Consider the following 15,378-nt stretch of genomic DNA (forward strand, 5'->3'; position numbering starts at 1 on the left):
TACAACCTTATTGTGCTGCTTTTAATTACGAAAGATGTAAAACGATGCATTATAAAACTTGGAAGCTACTTTATACAAATTTCCAATCTTTAAATATTGTTTGACGAGGGGCATGTGGACTAGGATACTGGTGGGAAGTCTGATTAGTTTTGCTGTGATGTTTCCATCACAAAGCAGTGGAAGAAACACGCTTGGGACCAGACCGTCCGTGCGTGAATCAGAAGAGACGACGAGGGTCAGAGTAGGAAGTGTCTTCAACTATACAAATGGACTGGGATATACATTTCAGCTCAGGTAATATACAGTAGACTTAGGAGAAATGAGACAGGACAGTGGAGAATTCATGTTGATCGAGACATAACCAAGGTTCTCCTGACACCTTCTGTCCTAAAAACCACAACCGTATAGAAGGGGGAAAAAACAGAAACACAGATAGGTTTTTAGTTCTATGCTGTTTAACTGCTAGTAAATGAGAGTAGTACAACCATCGATTTCTTGTGAAAAACTAAATATTGAAAAATAGTTTACTCTGAAGTCTGCAGCCATTTCAGATGCTGAGGACCAAAGGCAGCGGTGAGGAGGTCAGGGTGACCCCTGTCCATGGGTGTCCTTGACACTGGGTAAGCAAGGCGGGTTGTATAATGTCCAAAACCTTTTCACAGGAAGAGAGGGGATGGACGGACCTAAGGACAAACTGGATTCAGTGCTAAACTTTACTGTCATCGTTACCTTCCCCCCAAACAAGTCACTTTTCCCAGGAGCCTTCCATTTCCACAAGTCCTTGGTGAATGCCCAGGGGGAGCACACTTGGTCCTGCAGGTCTCGGGGTCTCTGGCTGTATGGCTGGGCTGCTGTGCAGACAGAGAGAGTTGGGACCCTGACACCAGTGATCACCATGGGTAAGGCACTGTGTAGAGAGCAGACTATCCTAGAATCTCCATTAAAAAAAAAAACAACAAAAAAACCCTCTCAGGACATCAGCACTTCCCCTTGTCTGAAAGGCTAGTTCAGATCTCAGGGGGTCTCCGACACATGAGAGGCAGGCAGCATCTGGCTCTTTCAGCACGCTGGGGTGCTGTGTACAATGAAAGGCCATTTTCTTTCACAAAAAGTCACTGCGATCTGAAGTCTAACTGGGACTAAGGCTTTGAAGGGGAGGCCCATGGCCCCTTCCTGAGCCAGAGCTCAGGCAGGGAGGGCTCTGGTCTTTCTAATTCAAGAGCTGGGGTGTTCAGAGCGAATGTGATGCGGGAAGACCAAGACCTGGGTTCCACAGTGGAGATGGATCAGTGCACCAACTGGGGTTACTTGAAAGACTGGAGGGAGGGGAGCCCCCTGAAGACAGAAGGAAATAGGAGAAGGTCTGGAGAGGTCAATAGCCCAGGACCCTGTGACAGACCCCTCCTGCCACCAGGGACACGTGTCAGGTTCAGACCCACATGGTGCCACCTTGCTTCTTTAGGTGGACCCTTCAGCAACGTGCCTGGTGTCCCCTGGGAAGAGGCTGTCTATCTGGCTCTAGCATCTTTATCCCTCCTTCAGTGTGTCTGTCCACTCTATGCTGTCTTCCCAGGCCCACATGAGGCCCCTTTGCCCAGACTCCTCCCCTGATGGCTTTTAAGCCCACCCATTGGGGTTTCTGGTCAGGGGCTGGCATAGACTGAATCAGAGGAGGCAGGTGCTGGTGAAATACAGTAATACCATTTTGTGCTAAAGTACTGATGCCTAATGATGGTTCTGTAAATTAGGCCTTTGTTTTACTATACACTATTTCTTCAGCCTCAGAGGGTGAATCTCTTAATGCAATTGAGAGCAAAACACGGGTCTGAGAGGGAAGATGTTTGTGATGGCCGGGACCCCCAAGTCCCAATATGGGGGAGGCCCCAGCTTGCTGAGCCACCCTAGGTGCACTCACAGGACAGTGTCCACCCCCATCTGTAGCCTTGAGGAGGACAGGGCATGTGGCCTAAGCGTGGACTTAGTCGCCTAGTGTTAAAAGCATCTTAAAGTGTATGCTTCACTTAACCACAGGCACAAGCGTTAGAAAAGCTGAAGCTCTGAGCAGCTTTGGTGAGGAAGAGGGTCAGTGAAAGATTAGACTGCCTCCTAGCAAGGCAGATTCATTCATTCATGCATTCATCTGCTCATTCACGCGTGTGTGCATTCAACGCACGGGTCGGCGGCACCTGTTCAGTGCCAGGCACTTGTTGGGTGCTAGGGGTTTGGTGATGGGTAAGGCACAGTCTCTGCCCTCAAGGAGCTTACGGTCTAGTAGGGTGACAGGAACACCCCCTTTCCACAGAGAACCAGCTTCCCTCTGCTGCTGCACAATTGCTGGGTTGGGGGGTGGTGCTGGTCCAGACCCCCAGCTGCTCCTCCTGGCCAGTCTGTAGACAGGGAGGCCTAGATGGTTTGCAGCTTGTCTAGAGGACATCGTGTCCCTATAAGATACCTACACACAGCCCCCGCTCTGTCTTCCGCAGCCACTGAGTAGAAGCCCCGTTCTCTTCAGGCTCATCCATTACCAGGGGATTTTGATTTTTTTTTTTTTTTTCAGTGACAGAATAAAATAAAATAGTCTTCCTTTTCCTCTCATCCAGAGGAAAAGGGGTACTGCAGCAGCAGAGAAGAGATTACAAACCGGGAGAAAACCAATTAGAATTGTTTGCCCAACTCAAGTCTGTTCTTGGACGTGCGGCAGAAATCCTTCTTCGTGTTCGAATGGAGCCCTCTCAGGGAGTCCTGGCCCTTCGTGCTGCCCTGGACATCCCATGGCTGCCTGGGGTGCCGAAGTGAGACAGCGGAACCACGGCAGGCCTTGTGGGGCTTGGTACCGTTGCTGGAGGGGAGTCGGCTCCCAGAGGCCCACAGCCCCTGACTGCCCCCCCACTCTGGGTCCTTTCTTCAGTGTTGACTGAGATCAGTGGTTCTGAGCATTATACACGGCTACTGAGGCCTCTCGGCACACATTTTCTTTCACTCATCGACCGGCTAGATGGTCAATAAAAGATGTCACGGGTGTGGTGATGACTGAGTCATCAGAAGTGCCAAAGCAGCAGGCTTGCAGCCACACGGACTGTGCTGCGGGCCTGAGGGGTGGTGCCCAGCTCTGTGGTTGAGAGAAGGCCATGGCGACTGAGATGGGACCTCATCTGAGAGCTGGGAGCCGAGGAATTGGGTTCCTTCCAGGTCAGAAGCCCGAGATAACTAACGCCCAGGGGTGGAGCTGGTTCTATTCCCTTCTGTTTTAGCTGTTTCAGAAATAAGTCCTCCTGTCCCATTCTGATCACCTCACAGTCGGTCAGCTCGAAATGTCTCCTCTACAGAGGGGTCAAGGAGGCCCATGCTGGAATCACTTAACATGTTGAGTCCATCCAGGCTCAGCGGTTCGATCTGGAGCTCTTCCTCCAGTGGGAACGGAGTGTCCATGCTTAGGTTGACCTCAGACATGCCTCCCAGTGCACTGCTGAGGTCTTTGAACAGGCTGGTGCTCGAGTCTTCTGGAAAGAGCAGCAAGAGGGGAGAACAGTGCAGATTAGAAGGCGTGGGGGTCAGGTCACTCAGGACACGACTGGTGACAACCCCCTGCCATCTCACCCACCAGGACAGTCATCACCCATGTCCTAACCACTCCCAGGCCCACAGTCCTGTTCTGGAATCTGTGTTCTTTGCAGTCAGTTCCACACGTCCCAGTTCTGCAGGTTTCCTCCCTCTGAATAGTGGTCAGCCACTGGAAACTAAGCAGGTCGGAAGAAGGCTTGGGTCACCAGGCCCTTCCCCACTGCCTCGCAGTCTCTGGGGCTGGACTCTCACATCTCAACAAGGTAAAGCTGGGCTGCAGGGCTTTCATTTTTTGGCTTTACATAATGTCATGTTGTTTAAACTGTCTTACAGCAGTATCTGGAGAAACATAGTGACATGAAAGAAGCAGCTGGGAGGTGGCCACACTCACCTGTCAGGACGGTGTTTGGGAAATTCCCGCAGTTGGAATACAGGTTTGGTCTCAAATGAAAGGAGTCCTGTGGTTCTTGGGGACCTTGTTGCACCAGGGGCACCTGGAGGCACCAGAGGTCACTGTGTGAGGGACGGTCTCTGCTTCCCTGGGAAGGACCGTGCTGTGTGCCCCCCAAGCAAAACCAGCCGTGTGAGCTGTCGTACCCCTTCTCTGCTGTGACAGCCCACACAGAACATTCTGCTTGGGTAGCGGCGGGGGTGGGGTTGCTGCAGTGGAGGAGGGGCCCGAGGGCCACGCTGTGGGTGCTGTGTCCCTGTTCGCACACTGCCTGGCGCTCTACGCCACCCTGGATAACGCCACTGGCTGTGGTTTCTGCGGGCCCACCGGTCACAGCCACCTCCCTCCTCAGCACACTGAGGCTTCTGGAAACTACCATTGGTGGGAACCCTTCAAAGGCTCTGTCTACAACCAAGGAAGTGATGGGCTCTTTTCCTCTTTGCTTTCTAAAGAAACGAGACAGTAGCCCCCTCTCAATCTCTCACTCAGAGGGAGGAATGCAAGCAAGCCTCTCTCTGCAAAAATCCTTGATGAGGACGGGTCAGAACTGGGGCCTATTTTAGGTGCCGCTCCTGAAGTTAATTTTTAAATCATTAAAAAATCTTTCAAAAGTAGGAGTTTCCATCACTTTTCAGAAAGACACTGACTCACCTAGACTCACATGGCTTCTCTAGAAAATCAGGCGGCAGAGACTTTTGGTTCTCACCACTTCCCATGGCCTACACGGAAAACATCTGTCTTTATTTGTTCTACTGTTTTTGTTAAGTTCTGGAAAGTGCTCTTCCTTCTCTCCATAATATATCCTGGAGCCCAAACCATAATTATTGAATACTATAAAATCTTAAAGGAAATCAACCCTGAATATTAACTGGAAGGACTGATGCTGAAGCCGAAGCTCCGATACTTTGGCCACCTCATGCGAAGAGCCAACTCATTGGAAAAGACCCTGATGCTGGGAGAGATTCAGGCAAAAGGAGAACGGGGTGACAGAGGATGAGATGGTTGGATGGGATCACCTACTTGATAGACATGAGTTTGCGTAAACTCCGGGAGATAGTAAAGAATAGGGAAGGCTAGCGTGCTGCAGTCCATGGGGTTGCAAAGAGTTGGACATGACCTAGTGATTAAACAACAAAATAAAATCTAGGGATATAAAAGATTGTCTGTGTTATTAAGTAAGTGAAGTTGCTCAGTCGTGTCCGACTCTTTGTGACCCTGTGGACTGTAGCCTACCAGGCTTCTCTGTCCATGGGATTCTCCAGGCAAGAATACTGGAGTGGGTTACCATTTCCTTCTCCAGGGGATCTTCCCAACCCAGGGATTGAACCCAGGTCTCCTGCATTGGTGGCAGACGCTTTAACCTCTGAGCCACCAGGGAAGGTATTAGGGAGTCTATGTTATTAGGGAGAAACTAAAAAGCAAAAGAAAATGGCTCCATGAAAGAACCTTCAGGAAGGACCCCTGCCTGGCCAGGATGGGCTCCCAGGAGGCCACACATGGCAACTTGGGCCGAGGCAAAGCCTTTGCCTGCTCCTTGACGCCTCAACATGATAGACCCATGGACTGCTAGGTTCCTTCCAGCATGAGCGTGTCTACAATTCTATGGCTAGAATGTCATTACAAGTCTTCCACCACGTGTTCCAAAAGGTCCTCCGCTGACGCCTGACAATGAACTAAGGCAGCCGGCACCAGCAGCTAGGGCTCAGGGCAATGCCAGGCTCCCCAGCCACTGAGTGCATCGAGGTCGGAGAAGTGAGGTACCGACCGAGCCTGCTGGGTGTGGGTTTCCCACGCGGAGCAGCCTGACAGTGACAGTTCCTGCTCTGGGGACGAGGCAGGCCCAGGCGATCACTCACCTGCTGGGTAAAGGCTGGACCTGGCCTCATGGACTGCTGGTCAAAGCTTACATCTGGGAAGAAGCTGGTCAAAGATGAGCCCTTCAGGGAACAAGGAAGGAACCATTTAGCTTGGAACTCGGGGTGGCATGAGTGTCCCCTCATGCCTGGGGCTCCGGGTGGGTCTCACCTGGGCTGTGAGGAGTGGGAAGTCCGACTGGGACAGCGATGAGGCCGCCTGGGGCTGCTGGGCAGGCGGCTCCTGGGCATGGGGCTGCTGCAGCAGAGGCTGGGGCAGGTCGTGGGCTGCGGGGTAAGGGGGTGGCGGGGACACTTGGGCTTGAGCTTCTGTGGGCAGGAAGGACAGCGGGCTTCGATCCGAGGACACCATCTGAAAAACAAAGCCACTAACTGCTCAGCTTCTGAGTTGCTAGTGGTCAGTCCTCCGTGGATGCTGTCGTTGTTTAGTTGTTAAGTTGTGTCAGACTCTTTGTGACCCCCATGGACTGTAGCCCACCAGGCTTCTCTGTCCATGGGATTTCCCAGGCAAGAATACTGGAGTGGGTTGCCATCTCCCTCTCCAGGGGATCTTCCTGAGTCAGGGATTGAACCTGAGTCTCCTGCTTGGCAGGCAGGTTCTTTAACTGCTGAGCTACCAGGGAAACCCCCCTTTACAATTAGGAAATGTCAAAGTGAGGAAAAATCCTGATATTCTCCTCGCCCTGGCAGTCTACACTGTGCTCTGAGAAACCTACTTCTGTTCCTGCAAAGTATACTTCAAATGTCACTTCCGCACAAAGCATTTTCCATTCAGTGACAATTTCTATTGTCTTCAAAAACAAACAAAGCAAAATGCAGCCAATTTAACCAGTTTTGTCTCAGTTTTCTCAGTGAAAATCATGTTTGTTTGGTTTGTTTTTTTTTAACAGCCATAACTTCTGGTTAAAAATAGAAGACTGAAAAAAAAGCACTTAGCTCTGCTGTCTCCCTAAACCCCACTGAAGCCCTAAAACAACGTTAAACAACAATAAACATTAACAAACAAAATGAAAACCATCGTAAATAATGCTAAAATGAAGATAAAACACACGAGGATGAAGATAATGAAAAGGAAGAAAATGGCAACAAAGTTTGGAAAATGAAAAGCAGATGGACACGCAGTAGCTGGCTGAGCAGACCTGAGGGAACCAAATGCAGGGCTGGCAGCAGGGAGGCGGTCTGGTTCCATCGCAGAGTCCCCACGGGTGGGGGTCGGGGGGAGGAGGGGACAGCAGCGGGAGAAGACGAAGCTAAATCTGGAGAGGCTGGCAGGCAGCAGTGGGCTCCAGAGCCCATGCCTGGAGGGAGGCTGAGGGCGGCACTCTGGAGGGAGTATGGCCCTGGGGTCTCTGGACTGGGTGCACCAGACCCTAGAAGGTGAGGCACTGCTGAGAATGCAAGACTTCTGAGAAAACCAAAAAAAAAAAAAAAGCTCACTGTGGCCCCTTGAGCTTCCGCCTCTTTCCCAGCTCAGTTCCCACAGTGCTGGGTCTAGGCACAGGCCAGGCGCAAGATAGGGAGAGCATTCTTTGGGGATCTGACCAGCCTGGGAGACAATCCAACTTACAATACCAGAAGATCCCCAGGGCAAGAGCTGCGCTGGATCTGTCTCCACGGAAGACTGTACTCAACAGGCCCACCCACCTACACTGAGCTTCCAGGCAGTTTGTGTGCATGAGTCTGTGTCCTGTTGCTAAATATGAGCAGGATGCCAAGGGTCACCAGATCATGAGGAATGTGTCTGGATGCAAGTCAGAGACCCAAGCAGACAAACTGAGAAAACAAACCTGGGAAAATTTATGTAGGAAGAAGCTGTCATGAAAAAGAATTATCAATATAATATTTAGGGTGATTAAAAAATCCTTATCTTTTAGAAATATATACTTATTTATAATATGCACCTTTATACACATTTTTTAAGAGAGGGGATGTGGATAAAACAAGATTATGAAAATGTCGAGGACTTCCCTGGTGGTCCAGTGGCTAAGGCACTCCCAATGCGGGGGGCCCGGGTTCCCACAACGAAGGCCTGGCACAGCTAAAGACAGCTACTTCTTTAAAAAAAAATGTTGATGACTGTTGAGGCTGGATGACGGGCATAGGAGGATTCATTATATCATGTTCGCTGCTTCTATGCAATTTGGAAAATATCTATTCAAAGAAAATAAAAAGAAACTGGAACAAAAATTATCACTAAAAACCTCAGCGACATCAAAGATGTTATGGCATCCATGGAATAAATATGATGCTATGAAAAGAGGAACATTCAGAGAACAAGAACAAAACATGTCTTGGCAATTTAAAAGGATGACAGCAGAAACGAAAACCTCAACAGAAGGGCAGAAGATAATGTTAAAGAACTCTTCCAGAAAGCAGAGGAAAAAGACAGAGAAAAGAAAGAAAAAAAAAATAAGGATGCTAGAGGGAAAGTACAGGATGGCTAACATTCGTACATTCAAGAGAGAACAGAGAAAACTGAACGGAAGAAACTGTCAAAGAAATAATTCAGGAAAATTTCTCAGAAACGAAAGAGGTGAGTTTCCAGATTGAAGAAACCAACCAGATAGTCAGACTCATATCAGGCCATGTTATTTTGAAGTTTTAGAACACTAAGGGGGGAAAAAACAAGATCCTGCATACCTCGCAAGGTAAAAAATGGAGATTTAATTCAAAGTATTAAGAATCAGAGGGGGTACCCTGGTGGCTCAGATGGTAAAGAACCCGCCTGCCAATTCAGGAGACATAAGAGATGTGGGTTCAATCCCTGGCTTAGGAAGATCCCCTGGAGGAGGGTATGGCAACCCACTCCAGTATTCTTGCCTGGAGAACCCCATGGACAGAGGAGCCTGGCAGGCTATACAGTCCATGGGGTCATAGAGTCAGACACAGCTAACACTTTTACTTCATTCACTTCAGGAATCAGAATGGCACTGGATTTCTCAGTAGCAACTCTAGAAACTAAAAGCTGACAGATTAATACCTTCAAAACCTCAAGAGAAAATTATTTCACATTTGAATTCTACACTTAGCCAATTATTAGTTAAATGGTGGGGAGAATGAGGACACACTGAAGTCAAGCCATGCCGCATGTACTCTCTCTAGGAAAGCTACCGGAGGGCTCGTGTTTAATATATCAGAAGGAGATCTACCCAATGCTGAGAGTTTGAGATTGAATACAAATACAGAGCAAGACATACAGAGAAAACCACAGTGAGGAAAACACAAGACATTTATTAACCCCCAGGAGAAAAAGATCCTCCTTTTGTTGTTTCATACTAAGCTATAGGGTTCAACTCTGGTTACATACAAGCATGGAAACACTAACCACTGGGTACTGTTCTATTCAAAACTAAGTGTAATAAACCACACTGTGGAGATGGGGCGAATGAGTAGGAAAAACACGTGGGAAGGGGGGAGGGAGGGGCCTGGGAGGGTTGAAAGAGAGCTAAACCCTAGGCTTCCACAGGAGGCTGTCTAAAAACCTAGAACACACCCAGCATGAAATAACACTGTTACACCAGAGAGCAGCTAAAGTGGCCGGGAGGAGCCACCTCCAGGCAGTGAGAAATATGGCTGGCGGGGGCGGGGAAGACAACTGTTATTTCATAACAGGCCCTTTAGGACTATTTGATCTTTTAAATTATGTGCACAAATAACATTGATTTTTTAAAATTTTTAAATATTTAGCAGACAGAAATGAAAATATGTGAAAAAGAGTGCTGTTTATCTCTACGGTCTCCTTAAAATGTAGCTAGATGGTGTTATTTTTTATATCCTGTAAAATAAGCTTGTGGTGGTGGTTTAGTCGCTAAGTCGTGTCCGACTCTTTGCGATCCCATGGACTGTAGCCCTTCAGGCTCCTCTGTGCATGGGATTCTCTAGGCAAGAACACTGGAGTGAGTTGCTATCCTTCTCCAGGGAATCTTCCTGACCCAGGGATCGAAGTGTTGTCTCCTGCATTGCAGGCGGTTCTTCTGCACTGCAGGCAGATTCTTTACCACTGAACCACCAGAGAAGCCTCTATAAAATAATCTTGCAAAATAAATTAAAGGCAATCCAATAACATGAAAGAACCATTAAAAAACAATTATGAAATACTCTTAGCGTCTCCCGAAAGGGATTACTCATATAATAAAGATCCCATGGCTAATAATTGGTAAAGAGTGACTAATAACTGGATCTGCTAATCTCTGTTGTGTTCTGTCAACTTCTTCTTGCTAAATCATTACTCACTTATAGTAAAGTGGTGAGTAAGGGATGTTATAATATATCTAGGGAGTGACCAACAGGTTAAAAACATGTTCACTGAAGACTGTGAAAAACCACCCTGAAAACTTAGAATAGAAACAAAGTCAACAAGTCAAAAAGATGACATTTCCACCCTAAATTTCTGTAACAGGCTTCTGACTTCAAAGTGTGCCTCTTTCTAAACAGACTCATCCGGGTCCTTTTATAGACATATGATCCTATTGTACCTAAGTATTTAATCAACAAGAGAAGGACTGTTCTTAAATCTGTCAGTGTAATTAGGGAAGAGGTCTAATTCAATATGGAAGCTTCAGGAGGGTATTTTAATGTCTTCCTCGGCTTTCTCTGTGGCTTACAGTGCTCAGAGAGTCAATTAATGATTTTCCACACCAAACTTAAAACCCCAACCTGGCTTCCCTTGTATTTCAGACATAACTGGGTTTCACCCTGCACACCTGATCCTTTCCTCCAATTCCAACTTCCTGAGAGTACCGCAAACTGTTCAGTGTCTGCTTAAGAGTAATCAACACATGAGCCTCCCTGGTGGCTCAGAGGTAAAGAATCCACCTGCCAGTGCAGGAGATATGGGTTTGATCGGTTGGTCAGGAAGATCCTCTGGAGTAGGAAATGGCAACCCACTGCAGTATCCTTGCCTGGAGAATCCCACGGACAGAGGAGCCTGGGGGGCTACAGTCCATGGTATCAGAGAAGAGTCGGACACGACTGAGTGACTAAACAACGACAAATAGATACAACGGCTCTGCTCTTAGAAAACCATTAGTGCATTAGGAATGATTTGATTTCGCACAGAAGTGAGAACTGACTGCATCCGAGGCCTCGTGAACCGCGCTCAGAGTGAGGACCTAGTTCAGTTCCCATCTGCTTCAGTCTGTTTCACTGTTAGTTCGCTTGCTTTTTACCTGTGAGGCAGGATACGGATGCAAGGGGCTGGTTGAAGAGAGCTGCCGGCTGAAACCTTGATGTGCTTCAGGGCCGGGGGACAGCGTGAGGGGGCTGACGGGTGGCTGCCGGCGCCGGGGTGGGCCGCTCAGGCTGGTGGTGGAAAGGGATGGGTTGCTGAGCGAGAAGAGGCGGAGTGAGGGGTGGAGGGCAGAGGCGCTGGGAGCGGAGGCCTCTGGGCGGCTGTTCAGGGAGGAGGAGAGAACTGTCTTGTTGAGCGTGGCCTGGATGGAGGGGTTGCTCCGAGAACTCTGGAGACCTGGAAGACAGAACATTTGCAACGTGCACCTCATAGTTACTGACCAAATCTTCTGTTTCCCAAACAGTAAAGAAAAAACTCAATTTCCTATTTGTACTTGATGATGCTTTTGTGTGAGAAGGAGCTCCGGGCAACTCTCCTGCTGGAAAAGGTACCAAGGTTGTACAGCAGAAACGAACAGAATGCTGTAAAGCACTTATAGTCTGACTAAAAAATACATATATATATAGGAACCTATGAACCAGGAAGTGGGCTCTGCACAGACACATTAATCTTGGATTGCCAAACTTCTGGAACTATGAGGAATAAATGTTTGCTGTTTAAGCCAAAGGGAAAAAAAGTGGTATCAAGGGCAAGGAGAAGAGGCACTCAGACTAAGAGGGACGACGCCATTCTGATGCGAATGGTTTCAACAAGGACCTACTGTACAGCACGGGGAACCCTGCTCAGTGTTACGTGGTGGCCTTGATGGGAGGGGAGTTTGGGGGAGAGTGGATACATGTATATGTATGGCTGAGTATCCTTGCTGTTCATCTGAAACCATCACACAACATTGTTAATCGGCTCTACCCCAGTACAAAATAAAAAGCTTCTTAAAAAAGGATGAGAACAGATTTTTCTCGAGAATTAGATCATGTAAACCACTCCTGGGAGAGCAAGAACTGGTGCAGGCGGCAGCAGAGGCGAATGTTCAGTCCCTCCGCTCCAGTCCAAGAACAGATCCCAAGGCCGGACAACCCATTATGTTCAGGGCCCCCAGTGCCTCGTCCCTGGCAACCAGCCAGGACCCTCGGTTGCCTTCACTGGGTGTCATGGCTCTCGATGTTGGGGGCAGGCTGCCTCGGGGGGCTCTTTAAACACCTTGAGCCCAGCACCAAGTCACAGGAAGGGACCCTCTACCAGGGCTTCCTTTCTCTTTGTTTTTCTGGCTCCTGAAAAGCGGTTCATCACTGTCTCCTCCAGTGTGGGGAAAAGGACACCCTTGTTGGTGCTTTGTTTTAAGGGGAGGGGAGTGAATTTTAGCCAGAGCAAGAGAGTTTGGGAAAGGCATTTCCATAACACACGCTGCAAGGACACAAGTTCCAGGAGGCCAGGGAGCCTGTTCTCTGCCCTGCTGGCTCTTTGGCACCTGGCCCAGGGCCTGGCAGAGTGCCTTCATTCCATGAATGGATGCTGGCCCTGCAGCGCATCTCCGTGGGCGACCCCTGTGTTTCAGAGCCCAGCCCACCTTCTTGTGCCCACAGCTGGGGCGAGCAGAAGTCTGTGTTGTTCCACATCGATAAAAAGTTAAGTATTAGATGAAAATTATGGAATGCATAAACGACAAAGGATTTTTAGCCAGCAAGTGATTCTGAGGACTTCCCTGGTGGCTCAGATGGTAAAGAATCTGCCTGCAATGCAAAACTCAGGTTCAATACCTGGGTGGGGAAGGTCCCCTGGAGGAGGGCATGGCAACTCACTCCAGTATTCTTGCCTGGAGAATTCCATGGAGAGAGGAGCCTGATGGGCTACAGTCCATAGCGTAGCAAAGAGTCGGACATGATTGAGCACACACACACACACACACACACACAATTGATTTTGAAAAGGTAGGAAAGATGTCTCTGACAAAACTCTAAGTAGTTATCCCCCTACCTAACTCACCATGGAAAAGTCAGAGATGTGGCTGGCTCAAATAAGAATGAAAATTAGAGCTAAAGATATGAATTTAGACATTTTTTAAAAACTCAGTCATTCAGAAAGAAAGCACACACATCTTAAAAAATATATGTGCAATCTTTCATACCATGCATTTTTAAGGAGTGCATAGAAACTCTAAAAACTTAAGCACTGGTTGTGACATATCCTCGATAATACAATGCTTGTTTGAGGAAAATAACAGCCAGCAATTAAATACAGGATTTTCAGCTGAAGCAGCATCCAAGGCTGTACTGGAGAACGCCAGCTTCCCCAAGACCCAGGGGGCTAAGCGCCAATGCTGCTGGACTCATGTGACCTCAGATGGCCTTGCTCAGAGACGTCACCAAGGTCACATAAGTAAAGCAGCAGGATAACTCAAAGACCCTAGAGACCCCAAAGATTCCCAGAGACCCCAAAATAGAGGTGGTCTCTGAAGTCAATTCTTCAAACCTATAATTATATATTAATAGCATAATGGCAGCATCACTGTAATCAATCTATGCAGATCTGAACTCACCACTCAAATGAGGGTGGGCCGCTTCATCATGGTCTTCCAGGGGACCATGATGAAGCGGCCCACCCTCGTTTGAGTGGTGAGTTCAGATCTGCATAGACAAATCTTGTTGAACTCAGAGCGGAAAGAGCAAGCACTTTCCCCACTGACAGACCATTGCTGGGGATCTTTCTAAAGGAGACAAGGCTATGCCACCATTCTTGGGACCCTTGTGGCCGGAGGCTATACTACTTGCCCCAGACACTGACAAGAGTGTCTGTCAGGGTTCAAGCAAATGCAGTCATGTTTCAACATGTGGTCTGAGTGGCAGGGACTCAAAGTCCTATGGTAACAGCCAAGTCACCTCATGAGTAGCTTTTTAGTAAAGCTAAAGCACCTTTAAGCACTTCTGAAAATTTAATCCAGTAGTTTTGAACTATAGCAGATTTATACTTAATCTACATAACTATTAAGGATAGATATTTTCCTTGTACCCACAGTTTTCTAAAATTCAAAATATTCTCTTTTGCAATCCACTGGGAAGTTGGAGGAAACTAGAGAGATATCTGCAATTATTAAATATCATCATATCTTGATAAAGGACCACAGCTAACACAGAATAGAATGGACACTTATTTCTTGACTCTCAAATCTTATTCTCCAAGTCCCTGGGGCACGTGAGCTGGAGAAGACAATGAAGAATGAGGGTTTGGGCTTTCCTGGTAGTCCAGTGGTTAAGACTCCATGCTCCTAATGCAGGGGGCTAAGATCCCATATGCTGTGAGGTGCGGTCAACTCTGCCCCCTCCCCACCCAAAAGAAAACAGAACAACAACAAAAAAGAATGAGGCTTCACTGAGCTGCCCCAGAGCTCATCAAACTCAGCAGAAAGAGAACCACCTAAGTGAAACGTCAGCAGAGTCGAGAGGTACATGAGCTAGTGGGTGGTGTGCATGTGTGCTCAGTCACTCAGTTGTGTCCGACTCTTTGTGACTCCATGGACTGTAGACCACCAGGATCCTCTATCCATGGTACTTTCCAGGCAAGAATACTGGAGTGGGTTGCCATTCCCTACTCCAGGGGATTTTCCCAACCCAGAGATTGAACTCACTTCTCTTGCATCTCCTGTATTGGCATGTGGATTCTTTACCACCAGGGCCACCTGGGAAGCCCAGTGGGTTATTATCTCTAACTCAGACACAGTCATTCTCACTCTACGATTTACTAACATGCCAGCCGGCCAGGGACCACCAATGGCTGAGCCACCAAGGGACACAGGCATGGTCCCGATGGAGCGGGGACCACTTACCAGAAGAACCTCTGATGCCGAGGTGAGTCATGGCAGCGGGAAGGTTGCCCACGCTGTTCCCCACACTCATACTCCCAAAGAGGTGGTCACCGGTGTCCAGGGAGGCTGGCAGTGGTGCCGAGTAGTGAAGGTTGGTTAGATCTGGCAACGACCCCCCAGTGTTCAGGGTTCCCAGGAAGGGGGAGAGGCCCATGTTTTGACCATTGTGTGGGAAAGTGCTGAAAAAAAGAAAGGTTAAGTATTACTTTCTAAAATGCATTTGGCTGCTGGGGAATAGGATGTGTATGATACCTTTCCTTGTTCAATAAAAGCTGTGGGTACCAAAGATCCAAGTCCTCGTGGAGACTGCCTCTTCCTCGTTCTGAGAGTGTGATCTGCTCACCTGTAATGCTAGACTAAGGATGTCATCTATGCCCGCGCTGCAGGAATCTATTCTAAGACAAGATTAGTTGCGTGTGTGTGCTTTTACTGTTTTCCTTTGTCAGCATTTTTTTTTTTTTTTTGGAGTGCAACTGGTTTACAATGTTGCGTTACTCTCTGCTGT

General features: G+C 48.2%; 1 protein-coding gene across 2 annotated transcripts in view; it reads right to left on the minus strand.

Annotated features, from left to right (window-relative positions):
- The window catches only part of CRTC3 (CREB regulated transcription coactivator 3), a 98,083-nt gene continuing 82,705 nt past the window's right edge, over positions 1–15,378 (minus strand). Inside the window, exons 10-15 of one of the 2 annotated variants that reach the window (XM_055556735.1) lie at positions 14,835–15,052; positions 11,055–11,353; positions 6,038–6,238; positions 5,869–5,949; positions 3,953–4,055; positions 1–3,497 (exon numbers count right to left, since the gene is read on the minus strand). In XM_055556735.1, coding sequence (XP_055412710.1) covers positions 3,292–3,497; positions 3,953–4,055; positions 5,869–5,949; positions 6,038–6,238; positions 11,055–11,353; positions 14,835–15,052 — 1,108 coding nt within the window. In that variant the 3' untranslated portion in view covers positions 1–3,291. Of the gene's footprint in view, positions 3,501–3,952; positions 4,056–5,868; positions 5,950–6,037; positions 6,239–11,054; positions 11,354–14,834; positions 15,053–15,378 lie in introns of both variants that reach the window. The other variant, XM_055556734.1, reaches the window with a different exon arrangement.

Source organism: Bubalus kerabau, chromosome 19 (genome assembly GCF_029407905.1).
Source record: "Bubalus kerabau isolate K-KA32 ecotype Philippines breed swamp buffalo chromosome 19, PCC_UOA_SB_1v2, whole genome shotgun sequence".
Taxonomy (NCBI): domain Eukaryota; kingdom Metazoa; phylum Chordata; class Mammalia; order Artiodactyla; family Bovidae; genus Bubalus; species Bubalus kerabau.